The following is a 23563-nucleotide window of genomic DNA, read 5'->3' as shown; positions in this document are numbered from 1 at the left end:
GAACTGTCTTGTTAATTTACCCTTTGAGAACATTTTTTCCAAGGAAACAGTAACAGAGCTAGAAATTAGTTCTCCTCTCTCACTTGCAGTGACTGTGATGGAGCTTAATAGGAACGTTAATAACAATCTTGACCCAATCTGCATCTAATCTTCCGTTGCCATGAATGCAGTGACAGCAATTTGCACAATCTGATGATTTTTTCTTTGCTTCATGACAGTAGCTGTATAAAAGTTTTAGATTACTCACCCTTTCTAAAGAAGGTTTAAATGCATATTTACAAAAAATATGTATGTTTTTAATCAATTTCTGCTTAGTATTTTAAAGCTGACAAACCATAATTTTATAAATATCCATAATAATAATGCTTTACCATTTAAATCCATCGCATCATTTGATTTTGTTCTACATAAATGGGTATTGTTACAACAAAACCAAACAGAAAACCCACCCCAACACAAAGAGGGAGATAAAGAGAAACACTTATTCTATAATCATATCTATTTATTTGAATCAGTATTAAATTTATATCCAGGTCAGTCCTAAAAAAGTATAGCCTCTGAATTCCATTTAATTTCAGATATCTCTATTACAAGTCTTTGCACAATCCATCAGAAACAAGAATTTTATTATTTTGGGCTCTGCTTCTCTATCATAATAGCGATATAACCCTGGATATAACAATGTGTTACCACAGACATTATTTCAATATTATTTTTCATTCAGAGGAATAAGGGGGGGGGGGGGGGGGGGAGGGAAAGGATTTTTGTAGGTTTCACTTAAATGTGGCTTAAAGTGAGTGAAATGCAGTCATACTGTGTACACAGATTTATTTGAGAAAATACATCCCTGTAGACTATTTTTCTGTTAACATTGTTGAGACAAAAAACACATCTCCAAATTGCCGATACCCATTTAAAAGCTGCCAGGGAGACATTTCCATTCTTTAAGTTGCACTGCCCTCTGGGGGAGATGATCTTCAGATACATCTCCATATCCACGTGGAGAGAACAAAAGCCTTCCTCGGTTTTCTCCGTCAGTTTTGAAGGCTGAACATTTTGCTTCCTCCAAATTTTATGCCCATGCTTGGTATGATTTTGGCATCGTAGCACAAAGATAAGAGAGGCTCTGTTACAGCCACCTTCTATTTACTCTTTCATTCCCTTACACCAGGGGTTCTCAAACTACAGCCGGCAGGCTGGATCCGGCCCCCGGTATTTACAGACCCCCCACCACCACCGGGGGTTGGGGGGAAACCAAGCAGCCGCAGATGACTGCCTGCCACTGCATCCGCGTGCTGGCCCCCTGGTTAAAAAGTTTGAGGACCCCTGCCTTACATTCTCTTTTTTGCATATGTGCTTGGAAATCTTGTCTGGGAAGGCCTGGAGATGCTTTTATATTTTTCTGAGATTTGTGGATGTAAGGTAGTGTATCCATGGTGAAAGGTCTGATGCTGCTGTACCATAGTAGTGCTAAATGCTTCACAAAGAAATGCGGTAGGTCCCAGAGAAACAAACTCACAGCTTCTGCACAACTGGAGGTGGACAGAAAACAACATCAGGTTCAACACTTTTCACAAAATGTTTTAACTTCTGCTTACATAGTGCACACTCCTAACACATACATGGGCACCGCCTAACTACATGGAGAACTGCTGAGCTTATGGTACACATTACATGCATGGCCACCATATTATACCTGGTGTTCCCTGCAAGCCATAGGGTTTGTTCCATGTATGCCAGGCAGTATAGTATTTGCATTGTGTTCCCAGGCAATGAATGCTAGCTCAATTACTGAGGGCAGTAATTCATGGCAAGTGTGGCCTCCCTCAGTGTGAGGCACGTAGGAAACTTGTCCACCTCCCATCCAAAGCGATTTTCAGGATTCTCCCTTTCATGCTGTTTACTAGTGTGCTGAACCACTAACAGAAAACTGTGGATTTGGAAAAGCCTTGCCTAAAACATAAGGCTGTTTAGTGTACCTTGTTCTCTGTAGCTCACCCTTCCTCTCCGTGGTCTCAGGACACAAACTCAAGAGACAAAATGGTCACCCTGGCTTTTCTGCTGGAGGTTAAAGTGTTTGTAGCCGTGTTTGGGATCACCCACAGAGAGCTCTCTGTAGATCTGGTTTTCACTGAAAGAGCTGATGGAAGTTACTTGTGCAGACCATGACAGGTGCCTTCTAGTCTAGAAAAATCCTCATCTTTCCAACAACCATCTGGCAAAAAGGCAGGTCTTAGTAAGAAGCTCCCTAACACAAACAAGGGGGGGAAAAAGTTACTTCAGCTATTTGAGTCCTGTTATTTTCTGAAAATATTCAGAGGGCTACTCAGCTAATGAACAACTATGATTCTCATATTCCTACAACCTCAAGAGGATCACAGGAAGCAGGAGATCACATGGGGAAGCCATCTAAGAGAGCTATCTGAGTATGAAGGATTCCACCCTCCTTAAAACGGAATGAAACTGAAACTCTGCAATGAAAATAAAGGATTCAAACCTAGTAGTGCTGCAAGGGGCTTTTGCAGTGACAAGTGGACTGACAGCAACTAGCTAAAAAAACCTGCAGTGCAAATGAAAAGTACCATCATGGCTGAAGATAAGCAAAGTCCTAAGCATTTCCGTAACAGCATATGAACAGCCAAAACAAACCTCCAAATTTTCAAAGATCAATGCTGAGAAACTGCTAGTTTCTATACAACTGAGATTTCACAATATGATTTAAAGCTCTCAGGCAAGCTGTACGACCTGAAAGTGAAACTAAATTCCAGAAGATAAATTCCTGTAGCAGATCTCTTCTCTCTTACGATTTCGTAGAAAAGATGTGTGATGAAGGAGGAGCAGGACTTGGTTCAGTGAAGTGTATATAATGCTTCAGTATCTTTCCACAGTAGATGCTCCACGCAAGACAGCAGAAATAATGAAAGAATCAGAGAACAATGATGTGATTTAGTATTTGGAAAGAAAAGAGATGAGGTTGGTCTGGACAGAAATAGTCTGCCTTGGCAATCAAAAATTCTTTTAAAGGAAAAGTGCACTCTGAAGACTGGGAATACTGAAGGAGAAAAAAATTAGTAACTAATGCAAACTTGTATTTGGAAAAGATTAAGGGCTTCACAAAGGTGAGGGAACAGAGTCCTGTTTTGAGACACTATGAATTCATCACACAAAGTGGCCCACAGCATTACCTGTGACCTGATGTTGAGCTTCCAGGACCTCCTGGCTATCATGGTGGTGCTATTTAGGAGATGAACACAGCACACTTTGCTGGCTCAAATTAGTGGACAAAAGTGATTATCAACAATTACTGTTGTGTATCTACTGGCCGAACCAAAGTGACTCCAACATTTTTCCCCTTTGTCCTCTCATTGCCCTTCTGAGGAGACATGGGATGCAGGAGGACCAAACCCTTGTTCATAACCAACCCCAGCCTCACACTCCAATGAAAAGGAGCAAGAGAGGAGCGCTCACTGCCTTCCTCACCTCACATCTTCTCTCCTCCTTGCCTTCCTCACCTCACATCTTCTCTCCTCCTTGCCACAGCTATAAATCCACTTCCGCTACCTTGCCTAACATAGGGGAAGGTTGGGTTACAGTACAGTGAGTCTTGGGGGTGAAGATGGCACAGACCCCACAGCTCGAATCAGAGCTCATCTGCCCCTTGACTGCTGCAGGACTAAGAGCTGCTTATTGGCAACAGACTAAGGAGGGCCTAGTGGCCACTGGTGAGTAGACTATTTAACCAAGAAGGAGGTGCACCCTAACTAACAGTTGATCCCATCTCCCACTCTTAAGTACTTCCACTTTAGCAACATTTTTACTTTCATAGAGACTTTCCAAAGCTTTCTTAACCTTTTGGTAAGGACAGGCATGATGCATTTCATTTGAATTCAGCACTCAATATCCACTAGTTCTGTGTACTTATCTTTCAAACTAAGCCATAATAGTTTTGTTAATTATTCCCATTCCGTTTTTTATCACTGGACAACAATTGCAGCCTTAAACCTCAGCCTGCAAAAGTTCCTTCTTAGCTTTTCCTTTTCATGTTTGATTTTAAAAGTAGGATTGCCTTTAAAATCAATTAGAAATGATAAATTTAGCAACGTTCATAGGTAAATCCAATCACAGCAGTAGCTCAGTATGTAGTACCATAATCACTGCATACATTTGGAATATAAACTTAAGTCAAAAATGCTTCTTAGCTTGTAAAATGATATAAAACTCTGTATGAAATGTACTGCCTCATAGTCCTATTTAAAAATCCAATTCAATTATTTAACCTTCTTAAGTGCCTACTTTTAGATATTAGAACACGTTTGACAAATGAAATGGTTGTATTTTTCAGCTGAGACACTATTCTCAAAACTACTATGTCTATATTATTAAAATGATCATTTTCTGTTCCTTGATTACCCAAATATTTTAGAAGTATTTTTTAGGAAAGTTTTTTCTTTTTGGACTGTTTTCTTTTTTTGACTTTTTCTTTTTTGGACTATGTTCACCCTCTACATAGCATGATGATGACAGGCAGGAGGTCCTGCAGGACCAATGCTCTTGTCAGTACTTGTAAGAAATGCCGTCCCTAACGAGATTTGATGTGGTGAAAATTCTGTAAGGTTTTTTTTGGTTTTTATGGGATGAAGCCTACCTGATAGCATTCCTCAGGTGAGGCAGCCATGCAGTTCTGGCCTGTTACCCGATTTCAGGCGGTATTGGGAAACAGCACAGCAAGCACTGGCAGCTGAGCGGCTCGCCTATCGCTCCGGGCAAGGTATTCCCGGCTTTCAGGCACACCCCGGTTTAGGTATGTGTCGGAAGGCCCTGAAGCAGCCCAGGCCAACCTCATACTCTTTTAACGCATCAGGGGAGGTGACCAAGGCGCGATGGCGCCGGAGGCAGTGGCAGCCACCCCGAGAAAGCCGCAGGCCGCGGGGGCTGCGACCAGCAAGGCGGCCGCCGGCTTCGGCCTGCTGCCACCTGCCGCGGGGGCAGGCCGAAGCCGGCTTGCCGCAGCTGGGCGCTCCGGGCAGAGAAGCCCCTTCCCCAGCCACAAGCGCCGGCAGGACGCCCCCTGCCCGGGCCCGCCCCAGCGCACAGGGCGAGCCGCAGGCGCTCCGCGCAGCCGCCCCCGCCCCCTCCGCCGCCGCGTGCCTGCCTCCCGCCGGAAGTGACGCAGGCGCTGCCGTCAGAGCAGCCGGAAGCGCCGCGGGGAGCAGTAAACAAGCCCGCCGGGAGCCTGCGGCCGTCGCGCGTCCATCTTTGAGCAGCCGGAGCCCGAGCCCGCCGCGGACCATGGGCGGCGTCCTGGGCCTCTGCTCCATGGCGAGCTGGGTAAGGCGGGGCGGGCGGCGCGGTGGTTCCTTGCCCGTTGGAGGCCCCGAGCCTGGGCCTCGCCCGTCGCCTCCCTGGGCCTTTGTGTGCCAGGGGTGGGGGCGTTGGCGTCTGCGGCGGTGCCCTCCCGCCTCCTCAAGGGAGGGAAGGCTGCAGGCCCCCTCCCCGGTCCCAGCTGGGCTTTCTCCGCCGCGGGCCGCTGCTAGTGCTGCTTCTCTAGGGCCGGGCTCCCTCCTCGGCAGGCTGGAGGCAGGCCCTGGGCCGGCCGCCGCGGTGGTCGGTCTGCCCTCTGGATCTTATCCCGGGGCCTCCAGGGGTCCTCCGGAGCGGTTTCACTGGGGAGCTTCGTACTCATTCAGGCAGGCCGGTCTGTCGCTCTGCTGGTTGCCGCTTAATCCGCGTTACTGTGTGGGAGTTACAGTGTCCACTGAAATTCCCCCCTCCCCAAATCTGTAAAAGGGGTCAGAATCTAGCTAAATTCTGAAGTTTCGCGTTTATTGCAGGAAAAAGAAAACCGGCGTGTTTCCCTGATACTAACGTTTGTATTTAATTCCTCTTTTCTTACGCCTTTGTCTTGAGCAGCTCCACCCTTTATAGCATCTTTGTCTTATCAAACCATCATTTCTCGCTGCACGGCAGTCTGGTGATGTGTCACCACCACGCTGAGCGTTGTCAGGTGACTTTTGTTAGTGGGAAACAGTAGTTTGAGATGGCTCTAAAACTGTTAACACTATGCAAATGCAGAAAAGCGGAGAAGTTGGTAGAGATCCTGCATCCTTTTTCAGTTGAGGCATTGCTGTCTTACCAAGTCTAGTCCCTATGCAAGTAGACATGATCAGGTGGATTGTGAATCTTTAGACATTTATCTTAAAATGCTAGTGGCATTGTGAAAACCTGAGATTTTTACACGAAAAACACTGCCATACTTGGATTAAATGAGATGACATATATTTAAACAGTTAATACACGTAACTTGGTGGTCTAACAAAAAATTACGTTGATTCAAGATCCTATTTTTTGTGTTATCAAAATACATGGACTTTGGTTCCCCTAGTGCAGAGTGATATTTAATTACAAATATGATATTTAGTTCTTTCATCTCCTGTACAAATTCTATAAAATTATCTTAGAATTTGTAAATTTGTATGAGCTAAGCTCCCAGATTGATATGCATGTAAATAAGTGACTAGAACACTGATAATATCTTGTTAATGAAGTACTGCCAGTGTTCCATTTTGTTTTAATTTGCATTTTAAACACTATTTGATGGATTAACCAGTTAGACTTTAATTACTAGTTGAGTATAGTTAACATTTTTAATTATTGTCAAATAGTGACAGTATAACTATAGGTTTTAATTCAAATAATTGAGTTAATATATACTGTATTTTCAAGTACATAAATAGCCTTTTTGGATAACTGGCTGGTGTTCGTAGTGCCTCGGTAAATCCTGTATACTTGCTCTTGGTTTTGAGTGTTTGTTTCTGTACAGAGAAATTCAGCCAATGGTGGTCTTCCAGATAAAATTATTTATACAAGCATGTAATCTTAGATTAAGTTGGATTTCCTGTGAGTACCCCCATCCCTTCCTTTAAAGTACCCAAACAAATTGGAGTGGCTTTTTTGTGTGTGTGTTTGGTTTTTTTATACTTATGGCTTTAAAGTGTTGATTTTCTTTCCAAATCTAAAACCACAGATAAGCAGCATTTAAAGCCTTTATGATAGTTCTTATAGGTGAAATCTGTCTGTACTGGTCTGAAAGGATATGTCACTATAAATGCCATTTGTGGCTCTGGAAGAAAAAAGCTGTGAGTGTGAGGTAGCAGGGGAACCAGATGTAGTGGAATTTGTGCTAGTGCAGGCTTTGTCACAGCTGGGAAAACTACTCTTTTGTCTGGGAAGACATTGCTGTGGGCATTGCTTCAGCTGTGTAGCTTGTCTGCAGGGCTGTGTGTTGTGCCATGCAGAGCTGCTCTGGGTAACTGACCTCAACATCTGGCCTCATACTTCTGTTTCTTCTGGATTTTTTTCTGTGGTGTTACTGCTGGTTATAACTCTGCCCTACTATGTGCTGATCAGGCAGTGTTTCAGTTTAGTGTTTTTAAGGGCAAAGATGAGCCTGTCGGATGGTGGGAAAGCCTTATTAAAGGCACTGTCATCTCACCAAAAGCCTTCTAATTCTGATGACCTCGATTGGTCAGGCAGTGCCGTTTTCACTCTGCTGCATCTTGCCTCTGTTGCTCTGTTCTCTGAAGCAGCTCAGCTGCTGTTTTGCTCACTTTAATAGTCTCTATCAAGGCAAAAATTGATTGAATCTATTCCTTTAAGCATATGAGTAGGGATGATGTAGCTAAAACCTGAGTAGGCCCGGTGGGGGGCTTGGTGTTTTTGCAGATACTTAATTCAGTATATAATCATCTTTGCCCCATTAAGAAAATCACATTTGATGTGAAAAACCTGTTCTGTGTGCATCATGGTCAGTAACACTTGACTTTTCAGTGGGTTTGTAGGGTTTTCTCTCTCCTTTGTCCTGCAATGTTCATCTTGTGTTCCTCCTGCAATTTCCACTGCCCTAGAGAATGAAGTGACTAGTTTAGCAGGCATGAATTAAATTGCCTGCTCCCAACTGGCTGCACACGGATGTGTGTGGGCCATCTTTTCTTATTTTGCCTCAGAGAACACCACTGAGCTGCTTATTTTTCTCAAAAATGTACAGGGATGTGACTTGGTTGGTAGGTACAAAATTTCCTAGATGTCAATAGATTAATGCAGTTGTAACTTAGTAACTGTTGTCCAAGCATCCTTACAAAAATAAGCTCAGAACTAATGCTCTCTGCATCTATGACTAAGCTGAGTTTCACCTGGGGAGTTAAGCTTTGATTTGTATGGTGGTATGTGTCTGTTTGTACTGTAGTATGGGGTTTTTTTTTTGTAGGAGGCATGCTCTGAATTTGGGAAGTGGCACAAACTGTCCTTTTCCCTCTGCTACTAAACTCAGTTTCACGACCGGAATGTTCTTTGTTTTCTGTTCTTTTTGAAGACACTTGTCAGAAGTGTTTTTGCCAATAGTATAATATTATTTTGTTGGAATGGTATATATTTTATTCTGTCTTGCCAAAAGAAAGAGGGGCTCGGACTGCAATGTGATTCCTTGTAGAAGTGGTTGACTTCTACAGATAATTGATACTATTTATAGGTATCTCTTGTTCAGAGATGTACATGATTGCAGCTTTTTGGGGTTGTCACAGCATGATGAGCTGGTTTGGGGGCAAGATGTTTTAAAAGTTGTTCTTGAAGCTTGGACACTTAAATGAGGTATATTGCCTTGTTTGAGGTGGAGACAGCCATCTTTCAGCCACTGCAGGCCGCCTGTAGAAACATGTGTTCCTCTGTTCCCCTTGATGCAGTCAGGAGGAAACTGCTTGAATTATTTAGGTATTTAACAAACAACGCTGGGATTCACCAGAGAAGTGATTTCTACACCAGATGGACCTTGCACCAAATTTTCTGCAGCAGACGAGCCTAGGCTTATATTCTCCTCTGCCAAACTCAAACCTTTTATTCAACAGTATCTTTAAAAATACTAATCCAGACAGAATTAGTTCAAGAAACTAATTTTTTGAAAGAGAATAGAAATATTCTTTAATAGAAAGGTTATTTGTGTGTGTAGAGGAAATAAGTGTAATACATTAGTACTATAAAATCCTGATGCACCCTGAGCCAATTTTTGTCATACATTACATGCTTACTAAGCAGTAAGTAGATACCCCTAATATAGTTGTTTGCAGTCATAGAACAGCCGGGAAGGATTGTCTGGGTCGTTTTCATGGAAAAGGGACCTAGATGACATGATCTAGCACCCTGCCCAATCAAATCTGAAAACTTCCAGTGAATGAGGACTCTTATCCTTGGGGAGGTTGTTGCAGTGACTGATTGTTCTCACTGTAAAAAATGGTTTTATTACATTGAGATGAAACCTCTTCAGGAATCAACACTTCCATACTCTGTGCTATAATGATACTGAGTGGAAGAGGAGGTAAAAAAGGGCAATATAATACCTTTTACATACTGAAATAGTTGTAATGAGGGTCTACTTAATTTCACTTCTCTAGCAAGACAAATTTAATAGTGAAGTTTGCTAATGTAAAGATGATTCTGTAGCATAGTGGAGTGAAAATTCTTGACGCCTCCATCTTCGGAAAGGAACACAAGTACAAAACTAAAACAAGGAAATTATTTAAAAGACCAAATTTGGGAGTCCGGTGTGTGCGTCTGGTTGAACCTGTAAGAACTGAAAATCTGAGCCTTTTCCTGAGGGCTTCTCAGGAAGCTGCTGGCAGTGTTGTGGCAATGTCTGCTTTTCCCTGCAAGCCCAGGGGCCTTTGTTAGCAGCAGACTGCTGGCATTTTTGTTTGTCATACCACTAAACTTCTAAGAACTTTCTGACACATGCCAGTCATACTGGATGATTGACATGCACTGGTCATGGCCGTATAATTAGTCATGTTCTTATGTGACTGGTTTGGTGTTTTTCTTGTGGTACTGAATACCTGTGGCTTTTGTCACTTGGCGGAGGTGTCCCTGCATATGTGCTGGGGGAGAAGCTGGGTTTTACCCACCATTCAGTTTCTTTGTCAGAGGTTGCATGTAGCTCAGATAGGGCAGCACTCACTTGGTAGCTACAAACCGTAGCTGAAAAATGCATGGCCTCCAAAACTTAGCTGTTAATTGCTCACCGGGATTTCTCATGTCTTCTAGGCAAAATAATTTAATTGTAAATTAAGAAAAAAAACCAAAACAAAACCCCTAAAACGTTTTGATTGTACTTTTCCTCTTTTGGCTTCTACTTACTTGTGGAACCTTGCCCTTCTTCCGATTCCTGAATTGTTGCTCAGCAAGCAGCAGAAAATTGCAAAGGGGTGAGGTACGTTTCCTGCTCCCCCAGCCTTGGTGAAATAGCACTATTTGCTCCCTTTCCTTCTTTCCACAGTTTTGTCTTTAGGAATTAAAGATCGGTAATTTTTGTCCTGTTTTTTTCCCTTGTAATATTACAACTGCACAGCTTTCCTGTCCGCTCTTGCTGTTGGTGTTTGATAGCAACAATAATGCGTGTACTATGTGTTCAATATGTTCTTGTGGTTCCTAACTTCTACGTTGCATTAGTTAATTTTACCAGCTAACAGAATTATGTGATATGTGAGTAGCTGCTAAATACACAATAATTCGCAACCTAAGATTTAGGCTATTTCGCCTTTTGTTTGTGCTCCAGCAATGTCAATGGCCCCAGTGAGGATTGTGGGCCAACTCTGCCAGATGCTGAAAGTGTACATAGATGGCAGGTCTGCTCAGATCTTTTTTTCTGCAGTGTATTTATTTAGTCTCTGCAGCTGTGGGAGGATGTAGTTGTTAACAAAAAGCAGCCCTTGCATCTCATGTAGCTGAAATGAAATAAAATTCAAGAGAATAAAGTCTGAATTCAGCGTTTATCTTCTTTGAATGGATATATGATTACTTTTGACATAGCACTAATTTCACTGGACAGCGGTGCATTATGAAGCGCTGCCAGGATTGTTGGGGTGCTCTGTAATGTGTTGCAGTGACTTAGCCTACGCTAGTGATGGAATGCGTGAGATGAGTCATTTCCCATCATAATTTCTGATGATCTGTGCAGCCTAATTAAATATTGAAATCTAGCAATGCAAAACTCTTTAAAGTTGTTGTTTTATGTTCTGTCTCTGTCAGATACCATGCTTATGTGGAAGTGCCCCGTGCCTGCTCTGCCGATGCTGCCCCAGTGGAAACAACTCCACCATAACACGGCTGATTTATGCATTCTTTTTACTTCTTGGCGTGAGTGTTGCCTGTGTGATGTTAATACCAGGCATGGAAGAGCAGCTGAAGAAGGTCAGGTTACTTCTTTGCTAACATGTTTGGTAGAATGACTGTTACAGATAATGGTAAATGGCATCTTGAAAGCATGGGTTTTATTTGGAAATAGGTAATTAGGCTGCTACCTGTGCTTCACAGTCACTGTTAATTTGATTGTAGGTGAAATAAACAAAGAACTTGTGGGACAGTCAATGCATAGGTGAAAAACACTATCGAGAATAAAGTTTCATCTCTTGTTTAGTAGCTCAGAGCAGAAAAAAGAAAATCTTGTATCAAAAAGAAAATGTAATTTATGTATGTGGAGTTTTAAATTATATATTATTGAGATGCTTTTATTTGTGGTACTTGACTGACTTTGAATGCTGTTAATAAAAGAAAAAATTAGCCACAATCTAAGATTTCTTCTAATGTCATTGTGCTTTACTAATTAAAATTCTATTTTAAGGTCTGCAAATGTGTAACAAAAATATTTTTCACTAATGATACTAGCATATTTTTCCCGAAGGAAATTGGGAAGTGCTTGTAGGATTTTACAGTTTATTAGTTATATGAAGATATGGTAGTGCAGGAGTTATTGTTTTACATAATGTACAGTATAAATTACAGAGTGATTATTTGAGTTAGGAGTGAGCTTGTGGGTTCACTGAAGTTGGCTTGCACATGCTTTTTTTTCTGTTAGTCTTCATTTTGTTATCTTTAATTTTTTGTCTAGCAGGTAATAACTTCTGTTAGGCATGCTTTTGAATTTCTTACCCCCAAATGATTGATCTGTAAATTTTTATTTCTGTGTGATATAGTAACCAGATGAGAGCTTCAGTGAGAGCATGTTAGTCACCTAGGAAAGAAAATTGCAGCCTTCTGGAGTATGATTTGATTTCAGAAAGATACTGCTCATGTTCTGATAGTGAATGCAAAGGGTAATCTTAGCTGTTTCATTTGGAAGTTACAAATACTTCTAATTGATGGTGATGTACTTTTTGGGAGAGGCTGTTTCTGTTTTAAAGAGATGTAAGCAGGCTGCCTTCTATGTCATGAACCTGACAGTACCTGTCAAGTCATATTTACCAAATACCAGAGCTTTTCTTTATCTCCTGATTCAGATCTACAAGTGAAAACTGCATTTCTTGGAGAAGTTCCAAAATTTTTAATAATAAAACCCCCACCCCACTGTTATTAAGATAGATATAGATTCCCTGAGTGTCCCCTCCCCCCCCAGTTTGCCTATGCCAGATTATTTTCCTTGAATGTGTTTAATATTCTAGTTGGACTGTAACTAACAATACAGCCATTCAGTATCATATTTTCTAGCAATGTTTATAGTCGCATAGTTTTACAATAGTAATGAATTGCATATTAATAAATTGCTAAGATGTATTTACTCACAGGAGGCCTTCTATAGATTCCTGAAGTATCTTGTATTTATCACAGATTCCTGGGTTTTGTGATGGAGGGATGGGAACAACTATTCCTGGTGTGCGCGGCCACGTGAATTGCGATGTACTAGTTGGTTATAAAGCTGTGTACCGTGTATGCTTTGGTATGGCCATGTTCTTCCTTCTGTTCTCCTTGTTGATGATCAAAGTGAAGAGCAGCAATGACCCAAGAGCAGCAGTGCACAACGGGTAAGATACAGAAATGAGAACTGAGATGAGCAGTGGGTGCATATGAGATACAGCTACCGTAAAATAAAGCTTGTGGCTGAGCATGCTGGTCAAATTGATGATTCCACAAATGACAAATTTCATAGTAGCTAGAGGAGTGTAGTTGCAGCAGAGGGCGTTCAAAGTTATTAGAGTTCATAGACATGGCAGATTAATTTTTTTAAGAGGAAAAGATATACATGGCTGTCATTTCTCAGAGCCTGAATTGTGACAATAGATAATATGTCCAGAGGTTTTCCAAGATTAGAGATTCTGCTTTTGCCCGAAATGACAAAATTCAGAGATGAATAATGGTCCTAAGTTTCATTCCACTGAGATTTTTTTCAACAAATAGAAAGATTAAAAAACCTCACCTGTCCTCTAGGAATTACATTCCTCTTAACTTTGATGTTTGTAAGGACTACTTGCTCTTTTCTGAACAGTTTTATTTTAAAGACTATAATAGATACATCTATATAAAAAACATATTTCTTCCCACTCTGCTGTCTTTTCTTTGGTCTCCCCTCTGCATAAAGAAGAGTGAGTTATGTATTTAGTTCCTGAGCTTCCCAGTACCCAAAATTTTTTCTTCTGTATTTCATTATAGTTAGGATTATCAGATGGAAAATAACAGTGAAATTTCAGCTTGTGTCTTGACACAAGTGGTAGTTTTCATCCAGGCTCAGCCTATGTGTAACGTAGCTTCTTGAACCAGGGAGATGTAAATATTTGTGATAGGGCATGGCACTAAAAAGCTTAAAACCATTTATGGTGCGTAGTCTTGGTGGTCATAGTGATTGCTTTAGACTACTGCTTTTTCAGGATGAGTATATTTAATGGAAGCTACGAACAGCTAAGCCATAAAAATGAAGAAGTAATTTTATTTTATATTCAGTGTTGTAAGATGAAACATTTCTAGCATAAAATGAGAAAAAACTTCAAATTAAGATGTGTTAGCAGCAGTAACTTAGTTCAGCCTTTCCTTCTGCCCTGCTTTGTACAGGGGAGCATACTTCTTACAAGCAAGAAGAAAATGGTTCAGGCACATTCTGTATCAACACTTTTTTTTTTAAAAAAAACAAACCAAACAATAAAATGTATCTTTCACATGATATGGAATCTTTTTACTTAAAACCACTTCTTCAGTGTTTGGGGATCTTCTTGATAACCTGAAGTTGTGCTCTCCAGTCCAGATTTTGGTGCTATTTATGCAACGCATAGCAGTTTACTTTTCTTAGGCAATCTAGTGTCAGCACTAGGATAAAAGGAAAAATGATACTTGTTAACTGTTACTGGTAAAATATTTAGTAATTCCAACACTTCCATAATAGCTAGTTGCTTCAGTAGTATGTATTACAGATAGCTTTATGAAAACAATGGCTTTTGATTTTTAAAATTGTCTATATTTACTAGTACTTTGCAATATAATCTTTGTCAGTGATTTGAAATAGTCAGAATGTTAAGAGTTTTCCATGTATCTGTACTAACTTTTTCATACTTGCATGCAAGTTAAACCCGGCGGTATGGTCCAGTGCCAGTGTTCACCTTCTTTGCTTTCGTAACAGAAGTCAAAGTGGTTTCTTGCCTCAGGTTAATAATAATAGAACAACTTGGTTACAATGTATTCACAGGATTGTTGCTGGCTTGCACGGCATGCATAGCAGCTGTAGGTGTTACTTCAGATGAGTATGGTTTTCAGCAGTCATGCACAGTATCTGGGTAGTGTTAAGATCTCCTAAAAAAGTCTGGAATTAGATGAAACTTATACAGGCTTGAACCTGTTCTTATTTCTATAATTGAGAATTACATTGATTTTTTTAAAAAAATTTTCCACATGTGAATTCAAAAACTAGTTTTAGTGGGGTATGTATTAAACAGTAAACGTTGTATAAGGTAATTCAACTTTCAAACTGACTTTAGTCACTTCTCTGTATCCCAGTGAACTTGTCCATTTTTCCCATATTCTGCATTTCAGTCATCTTGCGTAGTACCTCTCCACGCAATTGGAATTTATTCCTCTGATCACCATCACCTAATTGTAATAGCCAGAAGGAGACTAAATTTGTTCGAAGTGCAGGAAAGAATGGGAAGGCATAGAAAACTTGAAAACCATCCAAGTGTTTGATGTTGTGGGAATGTGGTACATGTCTTTGTGCTATATACAGTTTTGAAGTACATGTAGTAGATGGTGCCTATGTTGGAGCTGCCTGTCACACTGCTCAGAAAAAATGATCTTCACCTCCTTATAGGTTTGTTGGCATAACTACTTGATTTGGAGTTCCCTATGCAGGGTATATCTGTAAACAGTCTGTGTTTGGGGTGGGTTTGGTGAATCTGTGGTGGAAGATACTTTCTGGTCTGCTTTCAAGGAAACATCTAAGCTGTTTTGTGCATGGGTGCGTATCTGTTGTGGTTTAACTCCAGCTGGTAACTAAGCACCATACAGCTGCTTGCTCAGTGCCCCCCCCCCCCCCGGAGGAATGGGGAGGAGAATCAGGAAGGAATGTAAAACTCAAGGGTTAAGAACAACTTAATAATTGAAATAAAACAACAACAGTAACAATAATAATGAAAAGGAGGAGAAGGGGAGAGGAACAAAATCCAAAGGGAAGGGAGAAAAGAAAACAAGTGATGATGTAGTTGCTCACCACCTGCTGACCAATGCCCAGCAAGTCCCCAAGCAGAGACTGACAGGCCCTGGCCAGCTGCCCCCAGTTTATATACTGAGCAGGATCTTTTGTGGTATGGAATACCCCTTTGGCTAGTTCAGGTCAGCTGTCCTGGCTGTGTCCCCTCCCCAGTTTCTTGTGCCCCTCCAGCCTTCTCACTGGAGGGCCCAAAAAACTGAAGAGTCCTTGACTTAGTATAAACATTACCTAGCAACAGCTAAAAACATCAGTGTGTTATCAACATTATTCTCACACCAAATCCAAGGGACAGCACTGTACCAGCTACTAAGAAGAAAATTAACCCAGCTGAAACCAGGATAATATCTTTTACTGGGGGAAAAAATAATCCAATGCTACTGTACTGGAATAGGTCTTCTAGGGCCTTAGAATTTGACTGTGTCCTTTCTGTGAAGGATAAATCCTTTGCTTTTGTTGTGATAAACCCTTTTCAGATGTAGGCCTAAAGAGTCTGAAGTTAAGTGGGAAGAATCCAGACTTTTGTACCTCTCTTTCTTGTAGAAAACAAATCAAGACTGATAGAGAACTCCAGCATAATGTTTTCTGTCATTGTAGGCACCAACCAGATCTTCTCCCTTTTTGGTTTTGGTATTAAAATCAGGTAGGGTTTTTTTAAACACATTTTTCTGATATGCAGGCAGTTCCATAATCTCACTGCTCTAGTTTAAAACCTTTGTTAAAAAACCCCACAACTCACAATTATATTCCACCCTGGCTTCAATTTTAATAAGTGAGTGAGATATCTCTGGGAAATGTGTCAAACTGTCAGTCTAGCATATTTTAAGCATAATTTTCTGGAGAAAACTCTTGGGCAGATAAAATGAGATTTTTATCTTATTTCTAAAGAAGCGAGTTAAGAATGAGTGAATGAAAAACAGCTTTAAAAGATGTTAACTTAGTGTACTTTAAAGTTTTTGTGAATTGGATCAGACTTCAGCAGTTGCCTGACTTTTTTTCTTTTACTTTTTCCTCCTCTTCACCGCACCTTTAGATTCTGGTTCTTTAAATTTGCAACAGCACTTGCAATTAGTGTTGGAGCTTTCTTCATACCAGAGGGACCATTTACAACAGGTAAGGGAGTATTTTCTTCCACTGTATAATGGTGCACTCATAACTGGTTTTAAAACAAAACTAAGTGCATCCTGATGTTTTATAGTTTTAATTGTAGCTGTGTCGCTATAGCATTTTTCTGTGTTCAGGAACATTAAGACAGGGTGGTAATTTATCTATGGTTTTTAGCTGATTTTTTCTTTCTCTTTTAGTGTGGTTTTACGTAGGTATGGCTGGAGCATTCTGCTTTATTCTTATACAGCTGGTCTTGCTTATTGACTTTGCCCACTCCTGGAATGAGTCTTGGGTTGAAAAAATGGAGGAAGGAAACTCAAGATGCTGGTATGCAGGTAAAGGACTGTACTACAGTAAAGTTTCAATTTTCGTTGTGCATTACTTTTAAGTAATTCACTGAGTAGTGCATTTTACCAGAGTGCAGAAAGGCTGCTTCATGCTTAAGTATCATTTTCTCAGGTGGTGTAGTTCAGCTCTGTTGTCTTGCTGTCCTTTTGATGTCCAGTAAGGGTGGGTAGGGAGAGGGGCAGCAGCCTCTGAGTAGTAAGATCTGACCCCTGGGAGCAGGGCATCAGTTTGTGGTAGCAGAGGAGTGGCAATTGTAGGGTTTTGTTTTTGCTTTCTTTTTTAGCTGCAGGTTTTGTTACACTTCTTGCTGATTAAAACTGAACCAGCCTTATAATGCTTCACATTGAGCATAAGCATCTCAAATAATTGTTTTTTCTTTCTGTCTGCTGGTCAGTCGTTCATGAAAGGTATATACCAGGGGCCCTCAAACTTTTTAAACAGGGGGCCAGTGCACGGATGAAGGGGGGGCAGGGTGTGTGTGTGCTGTAAATACCAGAGGCCGGATTGAGGACCCTGGGGGGCCGGCCGGATCCGGCCCGTGGGCCGTAATTTGAGTTGAGGACCCCTGGTATATACCGAGTGAAAGGCCAAGATAGTGAGGGAGAGTACAAGTAATCTCACTGGAGAAACGGTATGTTAATTTTAATAAAGCATTTCAGATGTGATAATTTAGGTGTTTCAAAAGACAGTGCAGCCTGTCACTGCGTAATGGCCACTTCACTCTTCAATGTTTTTAATAAGTTGGAATTTGGAAATAAGATTGTTTTTTCACTTTTATTGGAGAAGTAGTTCTTTAGTTTCTTGTTTAAGCTTTTAGCCAAAGTGTATGTAGTACAGCTGTATTCCTTCATACTTGCTGCCCTTTGTTTCTGTTAGAGCACTGGAGAATCAGGTATGGCTTCAGAGTTCCTGTTTATTGTGTTCTTTTTTTAACACCTCAGACTATAGAGAAGAACATACTTCCTTTAGATTTCAGTACCCAGAGCTGCTCTCTAATCATCATTGTATACTGTATACAAAACCTGATAACTATGCAATATTATTTCTATTTTAATAACTCCATTATTAACCAGTTTAACTCTGGTTTTTGTCTCTCTTCACAGCTTTGCTGTCAGCTACAGCTGTCAATTATCTGCTGTCCCTAGTAGCTATTGTCTTGTTCTATGTTTATTACACTCATCCAGAAGGTTGTTCTGAAAACAAGACGTTCATCAGTGTTAATATGCTGCTGTGTATTGGTGCTTCTGTAATGTCAATTCTGCCGAAGATTCAGGTACAGTTTTAATTTTTTTACCTTTTAGGGATTTTTTTTTGTGTTACCAAGTCGCAGAAACCTGTAATATAATTGTGCTGGAGACTTAATTGCCTAACTTTGCTGTTTCATGGCTACTTTGTATAGGAATCTCAGCCAAGATCTGGTTTGCTGCAGTCTTCTGTGATCACAATTTATACGATGTATTTGACTTGGTCAGCTATGACCAATGAACCAGGTAAGTGTAGCAGCAGTATATGGCTTTTTGGGTAACCAGTTCAGCAGTAAATTGTGCCTTCACCTTTTTGCAAGGCCGTGTTAGAGCAAGGTACTACAATGCATGCAAGTTATAGGCAGGATTCATTAGTTTCTGTACTTTCCCCTGACCCCAAATTTCTGTAATAATACTGAAGAAATAGTTCTTGCAAAGATAACATGTTTTTCACTTGCTTTTGTTTATCACATGGAAGAATTTCTACCTATTATTGGCAGGATTGCAGTATTCTAAATCTTAGATTTTGCAGATTACTGGAACTTTTCCAAGCTGTCTGTAAGGTTCATCTCCCTATCAGGTTTCTTACCTGGTGACTGAGATTTACTGATTATGTTTTTCCAAACTGAGGATTTTAAAAAATGTATCAAGAAATGTCTTCAATGTTTCTTGTGTCTGAAAACAGCTGAGCATCTGGGGAGGGGGGCAGAATCAATCCAGAAATTCTGGTGATTAAAATAAACTGCTAAATATGATTTTGGTGTCTTTAATTTGGGTCTCTGTCCCTTTTATCTTAATCATGGACAATCTTTGATGCTGCTGTGTAACAGCATATGTATGAGTCATGTGTAATTCCTGCAGTAATTATGAGGAGGTAAGATTGTCTGCTGCTTTCAACTGTTCCATCTGTGCTATCTGTGGATGCTGTGGGTTGGGAACTGTTGATAATATGAAACTGACTTTGTAGCATTCTTTTCCAACTCTTGAGATGACTGTGGTACCCCATCTATAAAGTATGTGTTTGTCAAACTTGTTTTCTAGTGGTAAAATTTCTGAAGCTTAATATGCAGAGCATTTTTATTTTATTGCATCTAATTCCATTAGATGGAACAGTAAAGCAGTTGATGCATATCTTATATAAGTTTTAAATCCTTCTGTCTGCTCAAGAGACAAATTTTTATGCCACATACTGTCATTTGCCTGCTTTAGAGAGACTCAGTAGGCTAAAACTAGACTCAAAGCATTTGTACTTCAAGACTGTCACGGTCACCAAGTTCCTTTCTATTACCATGCATTCAGTGTGGAAATGTAGTATTCGGTATCTGTTTTGTTCTTGCTTTTTGTAAGTTTTAATGTATTTCCCCCCCCAGATAGGCACTGTAACCCGAGTTTGCTGAGCATCATTGGTTACAACAGCACCACCATTCCAACCCAAGGTCAGGTAGTTCAGTGGTGGGATGCACAAGGAATTGTAGGACTGGTTTTGTTTTTGCTCTGTGTTCTCTATTCTAGGTAAGATTCCTTTAAAAAATTCCTATTAATTTGTATTACTTCTCATTGTCAGATACTAAACTGTATTTATTTGGGTAACTGTACTGTGTCCTTTCCTGTCAAATACAGCATCCGAACATCCAACAACAGCCAAGTTAACAAGCTGATGTTGACCAGTGATGAATCCACACTGATAGAGGATGGAATGCCCAGGAGTGATGGCTCCCTTGATGATGGAGATGATGTTCACCGAGCCATAGATAACGAGAGGGATGGAGTTACTTACAGTTACTCCTTCTTTCATTTCATGCTTTTCCTGGCATCACTGTATATCATGATGACGCTTACCAACTGGTACAGGTATTTATGTTTGATAATATATTGTGCTAATAATGGGCATACAAGGTGCAGTCTTTTGCTGGACAAGGTAGTATAACTTGTGTGCTGTGAGGAACGTAGGTCTTAATTGGGACTTCTCAAGGGAAGTATACTGTTTGATCTATACTAAATTAATTGTATTTGAAAATTGGAGTAGCAAGCCTTGTTCACAAGTGCCTTTCATGTTTTCTAGGATAATTCTCATGATTCACTGGACTGCTGAAATGTGTCTTGCTGAAGTGAATAGGATAGAGGCTTAAATTCTGTAGTGAGTAAAATAGTAAACACAAGGCCTATGTCTGGTACAGAGAGCCGGAAAAAGGAGAGATAGGACATGTTACATCAGCAAGTCAAGGGAGAGGTGATTCTTCCCATCTACTTGGTTCTGGTGACACCACACCTGGAGTGTTGGGTCCGGTTCTGGGTCCCCAGTATGAGAGGGGCATGGACATATCGGAGAGAGTCCAGCAAAGGGCCGTAAAGATGGTGAAGGGACTGGAACATCTGTTATATGAGGAGAGGCACAGAGCTGTGACTGCTCAGCCTGGAGAAGAGAAGGCTCATGGGAGGATCTTACCAATGTATGTAAATACCTGAAGGGAGGGTGCAGAGAGCACAGAGCCAGGCTCTTTGCAGTGGTGCCCAGTGACAGGCCCAGAGGCGGTGGGCACACGCTGAAGCACAGAGATTTCCTCTGAACATCAGAAAATACATTGTCATTCTAAGGGTGACTACTGAGCCCTGACACAGGTTGCCAGAGAGGTTGTGGAGTCTTCATCCTTGGAGGTGCTCAAAAGCTGTCTGGGCACAGTCCTGGTTAGCTGGCCATAGGTGTCCCTGCTTGAGCAGGGAGGTTGGACCAGATGACCTTCAGAGGGCCCTTCCAACCTCAGTCATTCTGTGATGGAGTCTGGTGGAAGGGGATTATGTCGTCTGCTCACTGAAAAAATCCTCACAATAAAATAAACCTCCTCTGTGTGAATTGTTACTAGGTTAGCAGCTTGAGCAGGTGTTCTTCAGAATTTAAAAATATAAATTATGGTCTCTAATAATTTGTTAAAGGACAATTTGTATCAAAACAGCACCATAAGAAAGGTCCTTCCTTCAAAAGTAGCTCTTAACAGATAGTCCTGCTGTGGATTTGATTTGTGGCCCTGTCTGGGTCAATATGGTATCAAGATTATTAATTATTCAAGGTGGTGTCTGTTGGCAAGGTAAAATGCATTATTTGTATCTATAAATGCTGTCTACTTCCTGCCTTTCCACAGATTTGTTTAGTGATTCCTTGTAATTATTTCTGCTTCTTGACAGCTTCTCTTAATAAATATTTTTTGGGCTGCTGTTTCTTTCCACTTTCCTGTGACACTAGCTTACAAATGGTGTTCTTGTACAGATTGGTGTGAACTGCCTGGAAGAAGAAAGGCAGAGATGTTCTTTGAGGTGTCGAGCTGAAGTGAAAATGATCTGCTGTGAAAACAGTGTTGAAAAGTGGCTTACTACACAAGTATGTCATACTGAAAAAATCGCAAATTATGTTTTTTTCCCTTTCTTTCACAGTCCGGATTCTTCTTATGAGACTATGACCAGCAAGTGGCCATCTGTCTGGGTGAAGATATCTTCCAGCTGGATTGGCATTGTGCTGTACGTGTGGACACTGGTTGCTCCGCTGGTTCTTACAAACCGTGACTTTGACTAAGCTGTGCTGCTCTCTAGGGAGACTGTGTTAGCTTGACCGTGTCTTTGAAACAAACAGTATTCCAATTAATAGTGCAGTTGTAAATACGTGTGCGTGTGTGCTATCCATGGAGTATACCCTGCTTTATTCTGCATGATTACCTTGAATCATGTCTTTTGTCATTTCACTAAATGACTTTTTCTAGCTGAGCTCAGTGACAATTGCTATAGTGATGGTTTTCATAGGATTACTCCTAGATCAAGTGCTTCGGGAGCATTAGATGTAAGGTCTTTTTCCCCTCAATTGCATTAAATAGTTGTAGGAAAAAGTGCAAGTGCTAGTTAGGGTAACAAAACAGTATTAGATCAGGCTTTGCGAGCAAAGGAGGGGCTGCCTTTGATGATCTCTGTTGCCTTGATTCCAAAGTGAGTCTTGAGTAAGCATTGTTAGACTCAAGATCCTCCTGTGTGCTGGAGTTTCCTGGACATCTTGCAGCAGCCTGGCACAAACAGCCCAACACTTTCCCGTACTGAGGGCAGCAGTACCTTTAGCGCAGACGGTAAATGGAGTAACTTGCACCTGGAGCTGCAGAGGAACAGATGCTTTCCGCGGTGCCGGTGGGTCTGATGTGTCCCATTGCAGGCTGGAGGTCAGACACCCTGGGGAAAAACATCCTGGTATCAGATGCTCAGAAGCATGTTTTTAAGGCACCTGTTTACAATGTGCATCTATGGCTTGCTTTTTTTTTTAAAGTAGTGTAAATGGGATAGTTGTGCTGTAATTTATCGCTGTTTTGTGTACCACTTTCTTCTTGGCTAAGCTACAATCACCGAGTTTGCGAGGAGCTGAGTGATGAAAACTCTGTAAGCCCTTTAGAGGAAATTTTTAGGTATTATGGTTAAAGTTGAGGAAAAGGGATGCTGAAATTACAGTAACTAAAGGAGGCTTGCATTGACAGGCTTCAACAGAAGTGTTTCTTAATATATTTGGGGCTCTGAATTTTGAAATCTTCTAATGTATTAGGTATTTTGCTGCTTGTCCATTGCCAGGGATGGATTTGGGCCTAGGAAGTCTGAGTCTAGGCATGAGGAAAGACATTAATTGGTTTGGTTAAACCACTGTATAGTTCATGTGCAGTTATGAAATCTTACATGCTTTTGTGCTTGCTGCTTTGTAATTGAAGTAGGTAAGCTGCATTATTTATCTCTCTCTCTTTCTTGCTACAACTTGAGACTAGAGCAGCCTGACTGGGAGTGACCCTGAAGCCTTCAGCAGATGTCATGCTGATCTGTTATGGTGGTGTTTAGACTGTTACTTCCTGTTGCTAATTGGTCTCGAAGCTTTTATTTTAATTAAGTAACTAAACACTGACACTTACTGCGGAAGTCTGGCATGTCAGTCAAGCTTGAGACTGTAATGGAAGGATTAGTAAAGGCTTGTAATAATTTGGAATATGTTGTTACCTTATTAATAAATAAATTTGGATGAAGAATTCCTGTGACTTTTGATGTCTCATACTGCTGCCAGACATGGATAGCGTGTGGTTTGGTGTTGTATTCTCATGCCCTGCTCCTAGGATGTTTTATAGTGCTTGTCACCTGAGACGTAACAGCTGACTGTGCTGCAGACACAACTCCTGCCTCTTTGGGAGATCACGTGTAACCCCTGGCGTGAAGTTTTCTAATGGTTCTTTTCTCTCTGTGCCCTTTGCAGTGATCTCTCTGGAAACACAAACGTGCTTTGCTCTTGTAGCTGCATTCCTGCTTCCACCTGCTGCTGCACTGGATCACACCGGTGTCTGTTCAGTGGGGGTAGAAC

At 41.0% G+C, this 23563-nt stretch overlaps 1 protein-coding gene across 1 annotated transcript; it reads left to right on the top strand.

The window, feature by feature from the left end:
- The first annotated feature begins 5165 nt into the window (after nucleotides 1–5165).
- SERINC1 (serine incorporator 1) lies at nucleotides 5166–23237 on the top strand. The gene is made up of 10 exons (XM_055809678.1): nucleotides 5166–5328; nucleotides 11071–11232; nucleotides 12646–12839; nucleotides 16536–16615; nucleotides 16807–16944; nucleotides 18061–18230; nucleotides 18357–18447; nucleotides 19572–19713; nucleotides 19822–20052; nucleotides 21628–23237. The coding sequence occupies exons 1-10, from the start codon at nucleotides 5290–5292 to the stop codon at nucleotides 21764–21766; spliced, it is 1386 nt and encodes a 461-aa protein (XP_055665653.1). The 5' UTR covers nucleotides 5166–5289; the 3' UTR covers nucleotides 21767–23237.
- The last annotated feature ends 326 nt before the right edge of the window (nucleotides 23238–23563 follow it).

Source organism: Falco peregrinus, chromosome 7, assembly GCF_023634155.1.
Source record: "Falco peregrinus isolate bFalPer1 chromosome 7, bFalPer1.pri, whole genome shotgun sequence".
In the NCBI taxonomy this organism is placed as follows: domain Eukaryota; kingdom Metazoa; phylum Chordata; class Aves; order Falconiformes; family Falconidae; genus Falco; species Falco peregrinus.
Note: the sequence above shows the minus strand (reverse complement) of the source record. Positions and strands in the feature narration are given on the sequence as shown.

Bases quoted from the DNA above. Each gene is read 5' to 3' on its own strand.
- SERINC1 (XM_055809678.1), top strand. From the start codon at position 5,290: ATGGGCGGCGTCCTGGGCCTCTGCTCCATGGCGAGCTGG. The intron at 16,616-16,806 runs GTAAGGGAGTAT...TTTCTCTTTTAG, and splicing joins AGAGGGACCATTTACAACAG to TGTGGTTTTACGTAGGTATG. The intron at 19,714-19,821 runs GTAAGATTCCTT...TGTCAAATACAG, and splicing joins CTCTGTGTTCTCTATTCTAG to CATCCGAACATCCAACAACA.